General features: G+C 41.5%; 1 protein-coding gene across 2 annotated transcripts in view; it reads left to right on the plus strand.

The window, feature by feature from the left end:
- SORCS3 (sortilin related VPS10 domain containing receptor 3) overlaps nucleotides 1–16216 on the plus strand; it is a 596149-nt gene that overhangs the window by 446697 nt on the left and 133236 nt on the right. For both annotated transcript variants that reach the window (XM_086680815.1, XM_086680814.1), the window contains exon 7: nucleotides 4019–4137. In XM_086680815.1, the coding sequence (XP_086536941.1) occupies nucleotides 4019–4137 (119 nt within the window). The remainder of the gene's footprint in view (nucleotides 1–4018; nucleotides 4138–16216) is intronic.

A 16216-nucleotide genomic window follows, 5' to 3' on the forward strand; every position in this document is an offset into this window, starting at 1 on the left:
CAGCTGAAGACTGCAAGTCCCCTGAATTTTAAGTGGATTTGAAAAACTCATTTCAGTGCTGCTTTCCTGTTAAATTGGACCTTTCGTTCCATGCTGGGCAGTAGCAAGCAGGGGGAGAGCCAAGAAGTAGGATGAGTTTGGCACAAGAGCTCACCTGCTGTGGGCCAAGGTTTAGGTAGGTTTTGATTTTGTTTGGGGTGGCCTTGAATACACTTGATTCTTTTTTTTTTCCCCCAAAGTGTCCAAATGGGAGAGTGAATAGTAAACAGACAGTAGAAAATGAGCCTGTGGGGGGGCGGGGGATAAGCAGATGTCCTCCTGTGCGTACCTTTGATTAGCAGTATAAGGAGCTTTCTGAGACACTGGCTGGCAAGAAGGAAGCAGGTTGTCATGTCAACACTTGTGGTTTCTTTATGTGTATTTACTGCAGCTTTTCACTGGCTTTTAGTGCCTTATTCTAGGAGAAAATTACTAAGGCTTTGTGGGTCCAAGAGTATTCCTGGTGGGCAGGCCATGTGCTGCTCGGCACAGCCTGTGCTCTCGGCCTTCCCTCGCTCTCACACCCAGAAGTGGAAAGCCAGGCCATTCTTAGCTTTCTGTGTGCGCAGAGACAAAGAGGAAGTCAAGGGCAGGCTGTACGTACAGAACGGTGAACAAGCTGGGTTTGCTAATGGGGCAGGGAAGAGGGGGAAGAAGGTCTCTTCTCTGGAGAGGAAGATAGGGACCAAATTACAGAACAGGTGACATGTTTGGATGTAGGCTTGTTTTGTTTGGCTTTACGGTATTTGGCCCGCACCCTATTTTAAATGTAGAATAGCTGTCCTTTTTTTTTTTTTAAATCAGGCATTTTCACATTTAAAAAATAGAGACAGTTAGATTTATTATAAGACACAGAACATCTTACTCCTGTGTGCCAATGATGAACAGACACTGAGGAGCTTCTCCTCCATGAAGAGTCAAGTGTTGGCCATTTCACTGCAGTCCCCACCGCTCCCGAGTGATCCCAGCCGCCGAGGCCGTGTGCCAACTGCTGTTTGTCATTTTCACCCAGCTCATTTTATTCTTACACATTACTTGTCTGCCTCCCTAGGCACTTGATTTTATTCGGCTTCTTGTAAAAAGCCTTCCGTTCTATAGAACGACGTTTGGGCTTTGTCCCAGGGCACTCAGAACTGTTTTGAAGCTGGGAGAGACTAGGTCAGGTTTAGGTTTTAGAGATGACTCTGGCTCCCTGCCTCGGGTCCATCCAGTTCCCAGTCCATCATGTACATGCAGGCTAGTCATGAAATGGATGCAACAGGCCACACCGATGAGAAGGACTTGTCCCAGGCAAGTGGCAGGGCTTGTGGAGAGAAGAGGAGAGACTAAGCATGTCAGAGGCAGAATGGTCGGGGCTGGGAACCAACTGGATTACATGGCGTATGGAGGAAAGAAAAGTTAAGAGGCATGTGCTCACGGGCGGGTGAAAAGACTGCTGACAGAAAGAATGAGATCCATGTTTGACATGTTTGGATTAAGAATACCAACGCAAATAGGCTTTGTTCAGCTATGGACGTTCGGGAAGTAGGGATGTAGCACATAATGAATTCATTTCTTACCCACATGTGTTTGTTACATTAGCATCATGTTTATACATAAATGTGTGGAATAGCTAGCTGCAAATAATATGAGTAAGCCCCTTCCTAGTCAGCAGGTCCTTTTGATTCAAAAACCTCTGTCTCATTCACTGTTGTATTCCTTGTACCTAAGCAATACCCAGTATTTTGTTCACACACCAGAAAAACTTGTTGAAGCCATCAGTAAATTAGTTAATTAACGATAAACAGGGAGGGGTGCCTGGGTGGCTCAGTCTGTTAAGCGTCCAACTTTTGATCGCGGCTCAGGTCATGATCTCATGCTTCATGAGACTGAGCCCCATGTCAGGCTCTGTATGACCGTGCAGAGCCTGCTTGGGATTCTTGGTCACCCTCTCTCTCTGCTCCTCCTCTGCTCATGCACTCCTTCTCTCAAAGTAAATAAATAAACTAAAAAAAAAAAAAAAAAAAAAGATAAACAGGGATAATTAAATGTATTCATGTTTTAACTCAATTAGCTTTTTTCTTATTTAACCTGTTTGCCTTTATCTCGGCTGCCTGCAGGCTCCCCTTCCCTGTCACCCGTGACACCTGTGCACACATTCAAGGGAGCAATTGCATTAGATACATGTAGTAATAAACATGGTTTTAGGTGATAACAAAGACTTCTCTACTTTTAATACTGAAATGACTCCTACTTCTCATTTTTCCCACTTACTACTTTTAAGTACTATTCAGTTATAACCACTTTATTATTTAGTTAGTTTTTTTTAATGTTTATTTATTTTTGGGAGACAGAGACAGTGTGTGAGCAGGGGAGGGGTAGAGAGAGAGAGGGAGACATGGAATCCAAAGCAGGCTCCAGGCTCTGAGCTGTCAGCACAGAGCCCAATGCAGGGCTCCAACTCACAAATCACAAGATCATGTTCTGAGTCGGTTGCTTAACCGACTGAGCCACCCAGGTCCCCCAATTATAACCATTTTAAAAGCAAATGTACGGGGACCCCTGGGTGGCTCAGTCAGTTAAGTGTCTGACTCTTGGTTTTGGCTCAGGTCATGATCTCATGGTTTGTGGATTTGGGCCCTGCATTGGGCTCTGTGCTCACAGCACGGAGCCTACCTGGGATTCTCTCTCTTTCCTGCCCTCGTTGCCCCTCCCCACCATCTCAAAAATAAATAAATAAACGTTTAAAAAAAAAATAAAAGCACATATATACACAGGTTTCTTTACAGAGACTTACCTGTAGTTTTTCCCCAGTAACAAATAACTGAATAAGTTATCTTTCTTGGATGACCCTATAGTCATAATTGGGATGCATTTTAGAGTCAGAGATTTTCCCATTCAGCAACAGCTTCTGCTGTCATGTTCCTGGTTTGCTTGAGGGGCTCTTGACCTGCTGAGATCTTTCGAAGATTTTACAAGTAATTATAGAGGATTTATAGGTTTTATATAAGTAATAGGTGAATACATTCTTATTGTAAAAATAATAAAAATGTATATAATATGGAAAGGAAAGGTCTCACTTCAACACTATTTCCATTCTTTTCACCCAAAAGTAATCATAGCTAATTTTTATGGGTTCCTTTAAAACTTTTTCTTTGCACTGTGGCACAAACCTATACATTTATAAAGGCAAGGTTTTGGGGGGACATAATTGTATCATACTACCATACTGCCAAGTAATTTTTTCAAAGGTTATTTGAAAAGGAACAAGGATTCTAGAGAAATCAGGATGTGGATGTGTCCATATCTACTTATTATTTTTTAATGTTTAGTTTTGAGAGAGAGAGTGTGTGCACATGATGGGGGGAGGGTTAGAGAGAGAAGACAGAGGATCTGAAGCAGGCTCTGTGCTGACAGCACAGAGCCCCATTTAGGACTTGAACTCATGAACTATAAGCTCATGACCTAAGCCGAAATCAAGAATTGGTTGCTTAAGTGACTGAGCCACCCAGGCACCCCTCTAGTTAATTTTTTTAATTATAGCATAGCATTCTGTAATATGTGTACCTTAGTTCATTGACATGTTCAGGGACCTTTAGCCTGTTTCTGATTTTTCACTGCTATGAACAATACCCCAGTGAGCATCTTTGCTCCTGACTCTTTGGGAAAATATACGAGTGTTTCTCCAGAAGACATTCCTTGCGTTAGAATTGCTGGTATAATATATGCACATTTAAAATTCTGATATTTCAAATTGGTTCTTCCAAAAATCTATACCAGTTTACCCTTTTGTCAGTAGGATGTAAGATTAACTCTTTCTTCCACTCCTTTGCCTCATCTAGATATTGCCATTGTTTAATAATTATTACAAATTTTGTGAAGAATGAAATCTCATTGCTTTGAACTGTATCACTGATTTCCCATGGGGTAGAGCCTTGTGTACTGATGAGAGCTTTGTCACCATTTCTCTTTGCGTCTAAGTGTCGCTCTCCCATTTCAGATGCTCACTACCTCACCTGCAGGATCCAGGAATGTGCTGAGACCACTCGGAGTGGGCCTTTTGTCCGCTCCATTGACATCAGTTCCCTGGTTGTTCAGGATGAATATATCTTCATTCAGGTGAGTCCAGAAAATGCATTCAGTGGTAGAGGTGGGGGTGCTTAGGTGAAGTCAGGAAAATGAGGGCAGCATTCCCGAGGTTGTGAACACGTGGAGCTGGGGTGAGTCTCTGCTTTGGTGACCCATTCTCTGGGGGATCCAGGACTTCTGGTGAAAGATGAAGATGTTATGGGTCAGTATCACGGATGGGGTCTTTAGTGGCCCACTGAATCCTCAGCTCGTTGCTGTTTTATTATACCAAAAGGGTCTTAAAATGACCAGGATTTAGACTAGGGCTTGGAAGTTTCTTAGAGCCACATCTCCATTGGATCTGACTTTCAGTAGTTTATCAAAGCCATGATCCATTGCTGTCCAAAGTGACCGGTCTCATTTGGGAGTGAGAATCCCCAAGAAATGAAGCATCTCTAGGATTTTCTTTCTAGAAAAATGTAGAGCTCCCTAAATCTTGCCCTCCCTTTACAGTGCTGACCACTCCCTGATATGTCCTGAGTCCAGAAATCCTTCACTCCCAAGAGCTCTGACTCACGGAGAAAACTAGGTGTGACTCACATTTTTAGGCAGGAACAGGAAGCCCTGTTTTAGGTGTTGAGTTTCCCTCGAAGGAGATGCAAAGAAGAACAAAAATGAGGAAAAAGAAAAGGTGATGCTTCTGCTCCAGAGTGACTTACAGTGTGTGTGTGTGTGTGTGTGTGTGTGTGTGTGTGTGTGTGTGTCTATGAGTGTGTGTAATCATACTTGACCTTTGAGAGCAGCTTTGATTTCTCCCACTCTGCTTTCCCACCCTTCTGCTGCCAGTTGTGTTTGTAGGCTGTTTCCTATAGGAACCTTGATCTTTAGACTCTCCTGAGTTTACTCAGACCTATGCACCTGAATGACTTTCTCTGCCTCACTCCTGTTTCTTTGGTCCAGATTAGCCCCGTTTCCCGGGAGCTGGGTATGCCTCTCTTCCTCTGAACCACTGCAGCTGTTCTTGTCTGCTATTCCCTTAGCACATGGGCTATTAGGAATTGTTACTTAAATATTAGTGGATTTGTCTTCGTCTTTCCAAATTGCATTTTATACTATCTGAGGATAGGGACAATACTTTATACACAAATTTTTCTCCTCATCCTTGGCCCTAACAGAAAGCCTTTGAAAATCCACGGTACTCAGTGACTACTTGTGTTACTGATAGATTGTAGATGTAGGAGTCACTTCTTTTTAAAAATCAGTTGTGTAGACTTTTGAGGTCTGAAACACATGACATGTAGCCATCCACTCAAAAACCAGCTTGAAAAAGGGAGGGAAAGAGAGGTCTGTGTGGCTCCAGAAAATCCCTGTGTCTAAGTTTGCGTAAAAGCCAGAATCTAAGAATATTTTTGTCTAAATCTTGGCAGGTCATTAGCACTATTATTGCCTTATTCATGAATATTTATTGAACACATACAATGCAAAGTAAAGTCAACAAAGTATTAGGCATGACTCTGGCTCTCCCTAACTCTCCCTAACTCTTTGCACCCAGTATATACCGTCTTGGGTCTTAAGTATTATCTCCATATTCTGATGAATCTCAAGCCAGGGAGCTATAACCTCTGCCCTGGAAAGCAGACCTTCTTGTCTAATAGTCATCTTGATATCTCAACTTGCATGTTCCACAGCTAGAATAAAATCAACATGTCCACCTTGATCCTGATGCATTGGTGGCATTACCCTCTACCTGGTCACTCAAGGTAGAAACCTGGAAATCTGTCTATGACAACAAATTCAGTGAATCCAGGTCCCTGCTAATATCACCCTTAGTCTCAGATGGTTTTTTGTTTTTCATTCCATTCCCATGGTCCCAGTTTAAGGCTTTATTATTTCTTTATCTCTATTTAATTTTTTCAAGGTAGAAGCACAGAGATGATTTATGAATTTACCAATCTTATTGCCCTTTCCTTAATGCTAATACTGCATATAATGATGAACATGACAGGACCGTTTCTGGGAAACATGACTTAGAATTTTAAATGTTCAGATTTTTTAAAATTCATTTTTCCTTTTATTGCATAAAGTTTTCTGTAACTCTGCCAGCAGACATCCAGATTTTTTCCCTAACTATTCTGAAGTGTCTTTTTATTATTATTGTACTGCAAGCCAGCAAAAGTTTTTTCTTTGATAAGCATCAATTTTTATTTTGTTTGAAAGAGATAGGAGTTCCCGTTAGTCAATAAAATTTTATTGACAGCCTGCTATGTTTCAGGCCCCTGTTCTAGAAGCTGGGGTTAAGACAGTGAACATAATAAAATTCCTGCCCAAGTGGTATTTATATTCCAGTGGAAGACATGGGAAAATATGTATATAGTATATACATCCATATATACATAGGTATGAAAAGCCTGTGAAACATTAGTGGTTGAGATGCTGCGGTTTTGAGTCCAATGGCCAGCATTTATCCCAGCCTTGGCAGGCCACACTTTAGCTGGGTGGTCTTGAGCTATACTTCATTTGACTTATCTGTAAAAAGAGGATAATTGAGTACTTAGTTTATTAGTTGCTGGGCAGATTCTGTTTGTTAATTACATTTGTAAAACACAAATACAGTGCTCTGTAAATGTTGCTCTCTATCTTTCTATCTTGCGCTATCATCTATTCATCTATCTACCAAATATATCAGATGATGATAATGTTTTAGATGAAAATTAATGAGGAATGTGAATGTTAGACATCTGTAGATACTACTATTTTTTTTTTTTAAGATGACCTGAAAAAGTCTCATTCGGTGAGTGGTGAACCAGAAGAGGGTGGCAGGAGTCAGCAGTCAGATGGGCACGTGGAGCCAGGTGTGTTAGGCCCTGTACTTTCTTGAGCCCCACATGGCGATGTGTCAGGAACAGGTAGAGATTTGAGGCTGGCTTTAGGAGCAGAGGTGTTGGGAAAACCAGGGCTGAAGATATAAGTTGGAAGCATGTCAGCATGTTGATGTCACTTTTGAGTTGCAAAATTGAAGTCATCAAGGGAATAAATATAGACAGAAAAGAGAAGGAATTCATAGACTAGGGCAGAGGGCACTCTAATATTAGGGAGATGAGAAAGAGGGAGTAAATGAGACCTAGAAACAGAGTTTAGAGATAACCACAGAAAGACCAAGGGTATTAGATTCCAGGACCTTGAAGGCTGTTTTCAGATTTTTAAATTTTTTTTTTTTTAACGTTTATTTATTTTTGAGACAGGGAGAGACAGCATGAACGGGGGAGGGTCAGAGAGAGAGAGGGAGACACAGAATCTGAAACAGGCTCCAGCCTCTGAGCTGTCAGCATAGAGCCCGACGCGGGGCTCGAACTCACGAACCGCGAGATCATGACCTGAGCCGAAGTCGGATGCTCAACCGACTGAGCCACCCAGGTGCCCCCGTTTTCAGATTTTTAAAAAGAAAACTATGAGAGAGATGGGAAGCAATGGAATAACAATGCCCCAAATAATGCAAAAGGCCAATACTCTTGAGAAAAGCATGGAATTTCATCAACCACCAAACACAGATTAAATGCTATTATTTGCAACTATCAATTGGCTAAATTTTTTTTTTTTTTTTTTTTTTTTAAATTTTTTTTTTTTCAACATTTATTTATTTTTGTGACAGAGAGAGACAGAGCATGAACGGGGGAGGGGCAGAGAGAGAGGGAGACACAGAATCGGAAACAGGCTCCAGGCTCTGAGCCATCAGCCCAGAGCCTGACGCGGGGCTCGAACTCCCGGACCGCGAGATCGTGACCTGGCTGAAGTCGGACGCTTAACCGACTGCGCCACCCAGGCGCCCCTCAATTGGCTAAATTTAAAATAAGGTAAAAGACTGTGAGTGGGTTACATATGAACCGCTGCTCATACTGAAGGTATAGTTGTGTGTTGTTTGGCCATCAGTATTTAATGAGTCCTTTCCTTCTCATAGGTGAGTTTGGCCTTATGCGTTGATCAGTATGATAGATGTGTCTTATTTCTGACAGTGTACGCTTAGCTTTTAGTTAAAATTGCTTCTTTTTTAAAAAAGTCATTATATGATCTCTTTTCCTGCTTTCCTGCCTCTGGGTTTCTTTGATAATTTTGAATATTTGTTCTAGCTACTTAGCTTTATGAATATAACAGCAAATCTTCTATTTCTGGATAATATCTATTGATTTCCTTTTGTGAGCCGTGATACAATTTCCATACATTTCTCTTTCCTCCCCTCTCTCTTAGATTCCTTCACCACCTGTTTTGGGTTGGTCATATTATCTCTTTGTTTGCTTTTCTATCTTCAAATATAATTCTCTTAGACTTAAATATTTTACGAAGTACTGTTGAACAAAGGTAGAAAAAACTAGCCTGTGTTTATGACCTGTATCCAATTCTAGTTTTGTTAATTAAATCATTCAGAACATTTACATTCTGCTGTGAATGATCATTCCTGCATTTATTTTGATCTTAGTTATATGGGTAAATCTAGTTCCTTTCTGTAGTTTTTGCATTTTTTTCTTGGTTGTCTGAAGTTTGTCCTTCAGTTTTTCTTTTTTTTTTTAATTTTTTAAATTAATTTTTGAGAGAGAGAGCGAGAGAGAGAGAGAGAGAGAGAGAGAGAGAGAGCGAGCATGAGAAAGGCACTGGCAGAGAGAGAGAGACACACACAAAATCTGAAACAGGCTCCAGGCTCTTAGCTGTCAGCACAGAGCCCAATGTGGGGCTCCAACTCAAACCTGAGCTGAAGTCGGACACTTAATTGACTGAGCCACCCAGGTGCCCCTGAAATTTGTCTTTTAGTAATGTCTTCAAAAAAGGTAAATTCTTTTAAAAAAATGTTTATTTATTTTGTGAGAGAGAAAGAGAGAGAGAGAAAGAGGGAGAGAGAGAGAAAGTGTGAGAAGGGGAGGGGCAGAGAGAGAGGGAAAAAGAGAATTCCAAGCAGCTGACAACATAGAGCCCAATGTGGGGCTCCATCTCATGAACAGTGAGACCATAACCTGAGACAAAATCAAGAGTCAGATGCTTAACTGACTTAGCCACCCAGGCATCCCACAAAAAAGGTGAATTCTTGAATGTTGTAAACAGTTTCCCTCTTTAGGTTTAATTTCCTTTTTTAAGCTATAAAATGCATGTATTATTTGCTTTCCATGATAACTTTGCTCCATTAACTTACTGAATGTTACTGTGTCAGGTTAGTCTGATATTTCCCTTTTGGGTATCTTAATTTTTTCCCCCTTGATACCTAAAAGTCCTTTTTAAAAATATTTATTTTTAATACTATTTGCTTTGTTAATGTATGTTCTGTGGTTGATCATACTGTGTGAGTTTCTTTTCCTGAAATGTAAGTCTCATTCAGTTGGTTCAATTTCTCCTTCCTTTTTAATATCTCAGAACTTTCTGTTGCTTATATTTTGAAACATATATTTTATTTCAGTTTAATTATTTTGGTTCTCTTTCTCCAGGACATTTAGGATGTGTGCAGTAGACAGGAAAATCAAAGGAGAGTCATTATTTTTTTTTTCCCTTCTAATCAGTTTTAACTCACTGAGCAAAGTGATATTAAAACAAAACAAAACAAAACAAAACAAAACAAAACAAAACAAAAGGGTGCCTGGGTGGCTCAGTCAGTTAAGTGTCTGGCTTTGGCTCAGGTCATGATCTCACAGTTTGTGAGTTTGAGCCCTGCATCAAGCTCTGTGCTGCCAGCTCAGAGCCTAGAACCTGCTTCAGATTGTGTCTCCTTCTCTCACTCTGCCCCTCCCCTGCTCATGCTCTGTCTCTCTCTGTCTCTCAATAATAAATAAACATTAAAAAAAAAATACTGGAAAGTCTTACCCACATTATCCCTGAACAAGTATTTGGCAGTGTCCAGGCTCTTTTTTATATTTTTTTGCTGCTCTTGTTGAACTTATTTTCTGAACTTTGCCAGCTTATATTTTATCACTTTTGTTGTCCCAGCGTATCTATTCTTAGCTCTTGTATTTCTACTTTGAAGTCTTCTCTTACAGAGGTAATCTCCTCATCATACAGGCTATTTTTAATCATAGCAGTATGGGCACAATTTTCATTTGCTTCCTGGAAGCAGATTTATTTTCTGAGTCTGCTGTTTTTTCTGTCCCTTTCTCTCTCATTTTGCCATAGTATTTTATAATCCCTGCAATATTTTCTTTTATCTTTAGGTTCTTAACCATTATTCATTTTTTTTATGACATGAGCTCTTCTGGACTATTTGAGGAGATTCTTCTTGGTGACAGACCAGAACTCTTTCAGCTTAACAAGAATCTTCTTTGTTTCTCAGTGAGGTTCCATATAACTAAAGATAGTTTGTCTGTGAATGAGTTCTTTACAAAAGGTAAAACCACCTGGCTGCTTCTTCATCCAGCCACACCTCTCCAACTTCTTGTCATTAGTCAGCTCTAAGAATAAATAAACTGCCAATTCCTGGGCCACAGTCCCTAGGTTCCAAATAATTGATTGTTAGTTTTGCTCCTTGGGAAATGTCATCTTTGGAGAATGCTATTTCTCTAGCTTGATCTAAGATTTGTAGCTGTAGGCATTTTTTGCCCTGGTGCCTGTCGGTACTCTGTTTGTTCTTCACTGAATTTGGCTTCCACATATATTGTGTTTCAGGGTTATATTTTCATTGAGTATTGAGTTTGTATTTTTATTTCTTGTTTTCCTTGTTGCTCTAGGGTGATTTATGAGAGGAAAAGGGAAGCACCATTATTACTTGGCTATTTAAAACCATTTATAAACCTTAATCATGTATTTTCTGAAATGTCACAAAAGCTTACAAACTGATTTTCTCATTCCGAGACCAGCAACCCCCACCCCCAATCCATTCACAACACTACTTTCAAAGTAATTTATTTACAACAAAAATCAATGTTCCTGTCTTCAGTGGCTGCTCATCACCTATAGGTTAAAATCTAATTTCCTTAACATTGCCTACAAGGCCCTGTACGATTTGGATCCTGCATACTCCATTAGCTTCATGGGAATCCCCATATACCTTCCTGGTTATATTTTACACTCCCATAAACGATAAACCTGTTTGGTCTCCATACACACATCATGTCATTTGTTGCCTAACATGCCTTTCTTGCATTTTCCCACCTGCTTGGAATGTCCCTTTACTGGACAAACTTATCCTTAGATTCATCTTAGGCATTGCTGCCTGTAGAAAGTCTTCCCTGGCATCCTTGATCAGGATTGGACCAAGCCCCTTTGCTGACTACTTATCCACGTGTGTTATGTCTCCCCAGCCAGGTCTGTAAACTTTAAGAGGAACAAGACTATGTCTTATTCATCACTGTTTCTCCTGCACTTAGCATAATGACTGGTACTCAATAAATGTTTATTGAACTGAACTGAACTGAGAAGATAAGACACCGTCCTTATTCTCAGGGAATGCGGTTAGTTATCTTTTTAAAGCAAGGGAATCTTGTTTCCCCAGCTAACAATATGAGACAACTTTGGGTAATTGCCAATTGTTCACTGCACGAGAAATGACCGTATGTAGGATGTCTCTGCATTTTTATAAAACTGCTGTCCAACAATTATCCATTATGTTATTCAGTACCCTTTTCATATTCATTCATTTAAATATATTAAAATACAGTCAGCCCAGTGGGGAACACAGACAGCTAAACAATTATTATGTAGCATGATGAGAGCTGTGTTAGCGCAAAGCACATGTTGCTCTTAAAGCAAGTGGGGGGAGCTTCGGAAGGAGGGTCTGTGCAAGCTTTCCAGCAAGGGAGACTAGGAGTACCAGCTGGGTAAGTGAAGGCAAAAGAGCATTCCAGGCAGAAGGGAGGCAGGGATGAAGTTAAGAAAGTAAGAGAAAACAATGCCCGGGGATCTCTTTGTCCAAGGTTAGGTATAGTTGTGGGAGGGAGTGAAGTGGCAGGACTGTCAGGTAGGACAGTCCTGGGGAGGTGAACCTTTTCTGTTTCCTTTCTTTAAATCTAGGTGATTGCGCGTTTCCCTCTTTGTAGTGCTAAAAAGCTCACAACTAAGTTTTGTGTCAATTATAGCAGCTTCCCTGCATCACATTGTGTGTTATTATTCTTCCTTTTCTCCTCGACTGCTGGCCATTTGTGTTTATGTGGCTGCTTTCCTTTATCTGTTGATTTGTTGTTGTGGCTTATTGCTTTTGTTTTAATTATTGGAAGCCACCTCGGAGAAATGTCTGAAATCAGTGCGAGTTTTGAATCTTTCTTGGAGGGGATGGGTTTTGAAAATTGAAATGGGCATCAGGAAAGGCTTTGTGGGGAAGGCGAGATTTGCACTGCAGTGCCTAATGTCTATCTCAGAAGCAAGGAAAAGGCAAAGACGCCTCATTCTGTTCATGGAAGTAAAGCTGCCGCAGAAGGCTTTTGGGAGGGCAGAAACTCCTCAGAGCAACGGTAGCTTCTCACTCCAGGGCTTAAACCCACAGGTTTATATGTCAGCAGGACATCAGGCCATCAGGGTAGATGGCATTCTGCCGACCCTACCAGCAAGCTACTGAAAAGAATGATCTCAAAAGCTGTAGTGCAGAGAGGCTTGGGTCCAGCACGCCCCCTCATGGGTGACCTCTCTGGGGAGTACCGCTAAGGTAGAGCTGGACATTGAGAACTGTGTCTTTTCTGAAAGATGCTTGCTGTCACTCCATAGTTGGGGTCTCAAAGGGGAGCCTTGTACAGCCACATTATTTTCTTTGCCTGCAGTTGGAGCAGCTACATAACAATAGGAGGAGCATAAAGGACTTTGATGGGTTTGGTTTTTCATAACTTTAAGGGGTCTATTCACTTGAATTTTCTAGTTTTGTAGAGTATTGGTATCTTTTATTTCGTTTTAGTGCCACCAGAGACATACACCTGAGGAAGAATCTTACAGAAAAGGACACCAGTCCATCGCCAGTCCATCCCCTTCACTCTTTCTGGCTCCCCGCCCACCCCCCCACCCCGCCCCCGCCGCCCTGCTAAATGTGGTTCTTGGCAGTTTTTACATGGAGTCTTAGGTAACTTGTAACAGGAGCTATGGAAAAATGGAAGAGGGTATCTGGCCCTCTTACCCCCTCCTTAAATAGCACACCTCAGCTTTTGTTTGTTCTGTATGTCAGGGTTCTTAATACTTTTTGCATCTGACGAAAGCAATCTGCTGCTAAGAAATGTTTGAAACTGCCAACTTTTTGTGGCACTGTTGGTTCCATGGGTCACAGGTCAGGCTTTTTGGGTGTGGACAACCAAACCATTCGGGATTCATGTGACATGGATCCATTTCCTTTCTCTGCAGATTAATAAATGTTATGTGTGTGTTTAAGGCATAATTGTTTACCCATTAGTGAGTCATATACAAATGTATATGCACACATTCGAGAGTAAAGTTAATAATGAAAAACCCAGGTAACTACTTCATAATAAACTTCCCATTAATTTTGCATTAAAAAATTCACCCTTAAAAAACTTTGCCCTCCTGGGGCGCCTGGGTGGTGCAGTCGGTTAAGCGTCCGACTTCAGCCAGGTCACGATCTCGCGGTCCGTGAGTTCGAGCCCCGCGTCGGGCTCTGGGCTGATGGCTCAGAGCCTGGAGCCTGTTTCCGATTCTGTGTCTCCCTCTCTCTCTGCCCCTCCCCCGTTCATGCTCTGTCTCTCCCTGTCCCAAAAATAAATAAACATTGAAAAAAAAAAAAATTTAAAAAAAACCTTTGCCCTCCTAAAGGAAAGCTCCTCATGCCCAGTCATTTCTTTCTTTCTTTTTTTTTTCAACATGATTATTTTTGATCTGTATCTTGTGTGTCGTTGAAGGGTCCCTATACTACTCATGTGGCTCCTACAGTTCAGAAGAGACCCCGAAGGTTCTGCCTCACCTTTTATTTTTCCATTGACAAAGAGGTAAAGATAGTCATCTTGATGGTTTTGCTTGAGGGGGCCTAGTGTTTGATCTCCAGCTTTCAGCCGAGCTGAAGATGTACAGAACACTGTGAAATTTGTTAATCTGTCAATGCCTTTTCTGTGCAGGGGGCCTGGGGGCCTGGGGTTTCATAGTGAAATCAAAAGGAGCTAATCCTTCCCAGAAGAGCCCTTGTTTTAATGGGAAAGCGTCTGCCTGAAATGCCTCCGTTCCACATGGATAAAAGAGAAATCGGCTTTCCTCTGTAGGGGCAAGGGGAGAGAGATAAGTTGGTTTCTGTGTTCCGAGCCAAGAAGGTTGGAAATCCTGTCTTTTCTCCTTATGGAGTAGCTTTTCTAATGATTATCCTGGAAAATAGGTATTTCAGCGGTGATAGCAGTAAAATCCCTTCAGTGATAGGATTGATACCCTGGCTATTAGGAGGTATGATGAAGAAACAGGAACAGAGCCCTAATAAGCCATCGTAAGAGATTTGTGTGTCTTCACTGAACTATGCAAAGCCTGGCCTCATCCTCCCTTCATGGCATGGGAGGTGGCCTTCAGTGTAATGAGGATTCATTTACTCATTGAATAAAGTTTTATTGTGAGTGCAGTTGTGGGGGGAAAAAAACAGTTCTAATACAGATATCTAAAACACAAGAGAAAACACTGACCGATCCATAATTAACATATACACACACTACATCTTCTAGAGGTGTAGATAAAGCAGAAAATTCAAAGGGAAGGTCATCCCAACTCTGCCAAATCCTTCTCAACGTCCACAACTAGACCAGTGTCAGTGTGGAGATCCACACTTTCAACTCCTGGTAATGTGTGGGTGTAGTCAGGAGAGAAGGCCCCCCTACAGCAAGGAATTCTGTGTGCGGATCAATGGCATGCAGAAAAGAAGTCCTAGGATAACTCCAGGGCTACAGTGAAGCCAGTCAGCAATTTTGACACAAGTTGCTGTTGTGAAGAGTTGGAAAGATGTTCTAGAAGTATTAGCAATTAACAAGTACTAGTAGCTAGGTAACAGATGCTTCTTGAGGTCCTTGATGTATGCCAGGTACACTGGAGCGTGGCAGAGGAAGAAGGCATTGTTCCTGCTCTCAGACAGTTTATGATTCAAGTAGCCTGTGGTTTGATGTGGGGCAGAGGATCCTGAACTTGAACACCTGGGTTGTAGTCGGGGCTCCGCCACCTTACCAGCCAGGGAACACTGGGCAACTCATTTGGACTTTCAGAACGCTCATCTTCTCATTTCTGGAGAATGGAACGATGCCCCTGGCCCTGCCTGAATTGGAAGGTTTTTGTGAGGATCAAGGGAGATAATAATGGCTTTGAAATGCTTTGAAAACTACGGAACCCTATAAAACGCAAGGATCAAGAGATTAATCCGCATGCAAAAATCAGACTCGCAACATTTGTGTATGCACATTCTCATTTAAGAGTTTTTATAAGCCTGTCATATAGGAGATTCCTAAATCTTTTCCCCAAATTCATTTGGTAATTATTCATGGATTCAACTCATGTATCAACATACGTGCGTGATAGAATCTTCCCACATACCTTCCATAGTGCTTCAAAGAAACCAGCTTCTAATGACAGCTATGTAACTGTAGATATTCTGGGGTTTAATTATCTTGCCAGACTCTTTTTTTTTTCAACTTTTTTTTTTTTTTTTTTTTTTTTTTATTTATTTTTGGGACAGAGAGAGACAGAGCATGAACGGGGGAGGGGCAGAGAGAGAGGGAGACACAGAATCGGAAACAGGCTCCAGGCTCCGAGCCATCAGCCCAGAGCCTGACGCGGGGCTCGAACTCACGGACCGTGAGATCGTGACCTGGCTGAAGTCGGACGCCCAACCGACTGCGCCACCCAGGCGCCCCCTTGCCAGACTCTTGAGTACCTTCTTGTAGCATGTTTGCCCCCAGCTCCCCTGGGTTTTGATAGTTGTTTAAGAACCTGGTTTAGGCACGACTGTGGGAGGTAGTAAAGCCTCTCTGGCATGGCCACTCTAGAGTTATCTTTCTGAAAGAAAAAAAAAAAGCCCTGAGGCAGAAATTAATAGAGTGTAATTATTCAAAGAAAAACTATTTGGCAATATTTTAAGTGATGTTAATTTGGCCTTAATGGGAGAGATTTGAATGTTAAATAAATAGCAATCTCATCATTAGGGACACATTTACAACACAGGAGTTTAAAGGAAAATGAAAGAGTTGCAGACACCATCTTCAAAAGAAATTCA

The sequence above is a fragment of the Puma concolor genome, chromosome D2 (assembly GCF_028749965.1).
Source record: "Puma concolor isolate L17-30 chromosome D2, mPumCon1.1.hap2, whole genome shotgun sequence".
In the NCBI taxonomy this organism is placed as follows: Eukaryota; Metazoa; Chordata; class Mammalia; order Carnivora; family Felidae; genus Puma; species Puma concolor.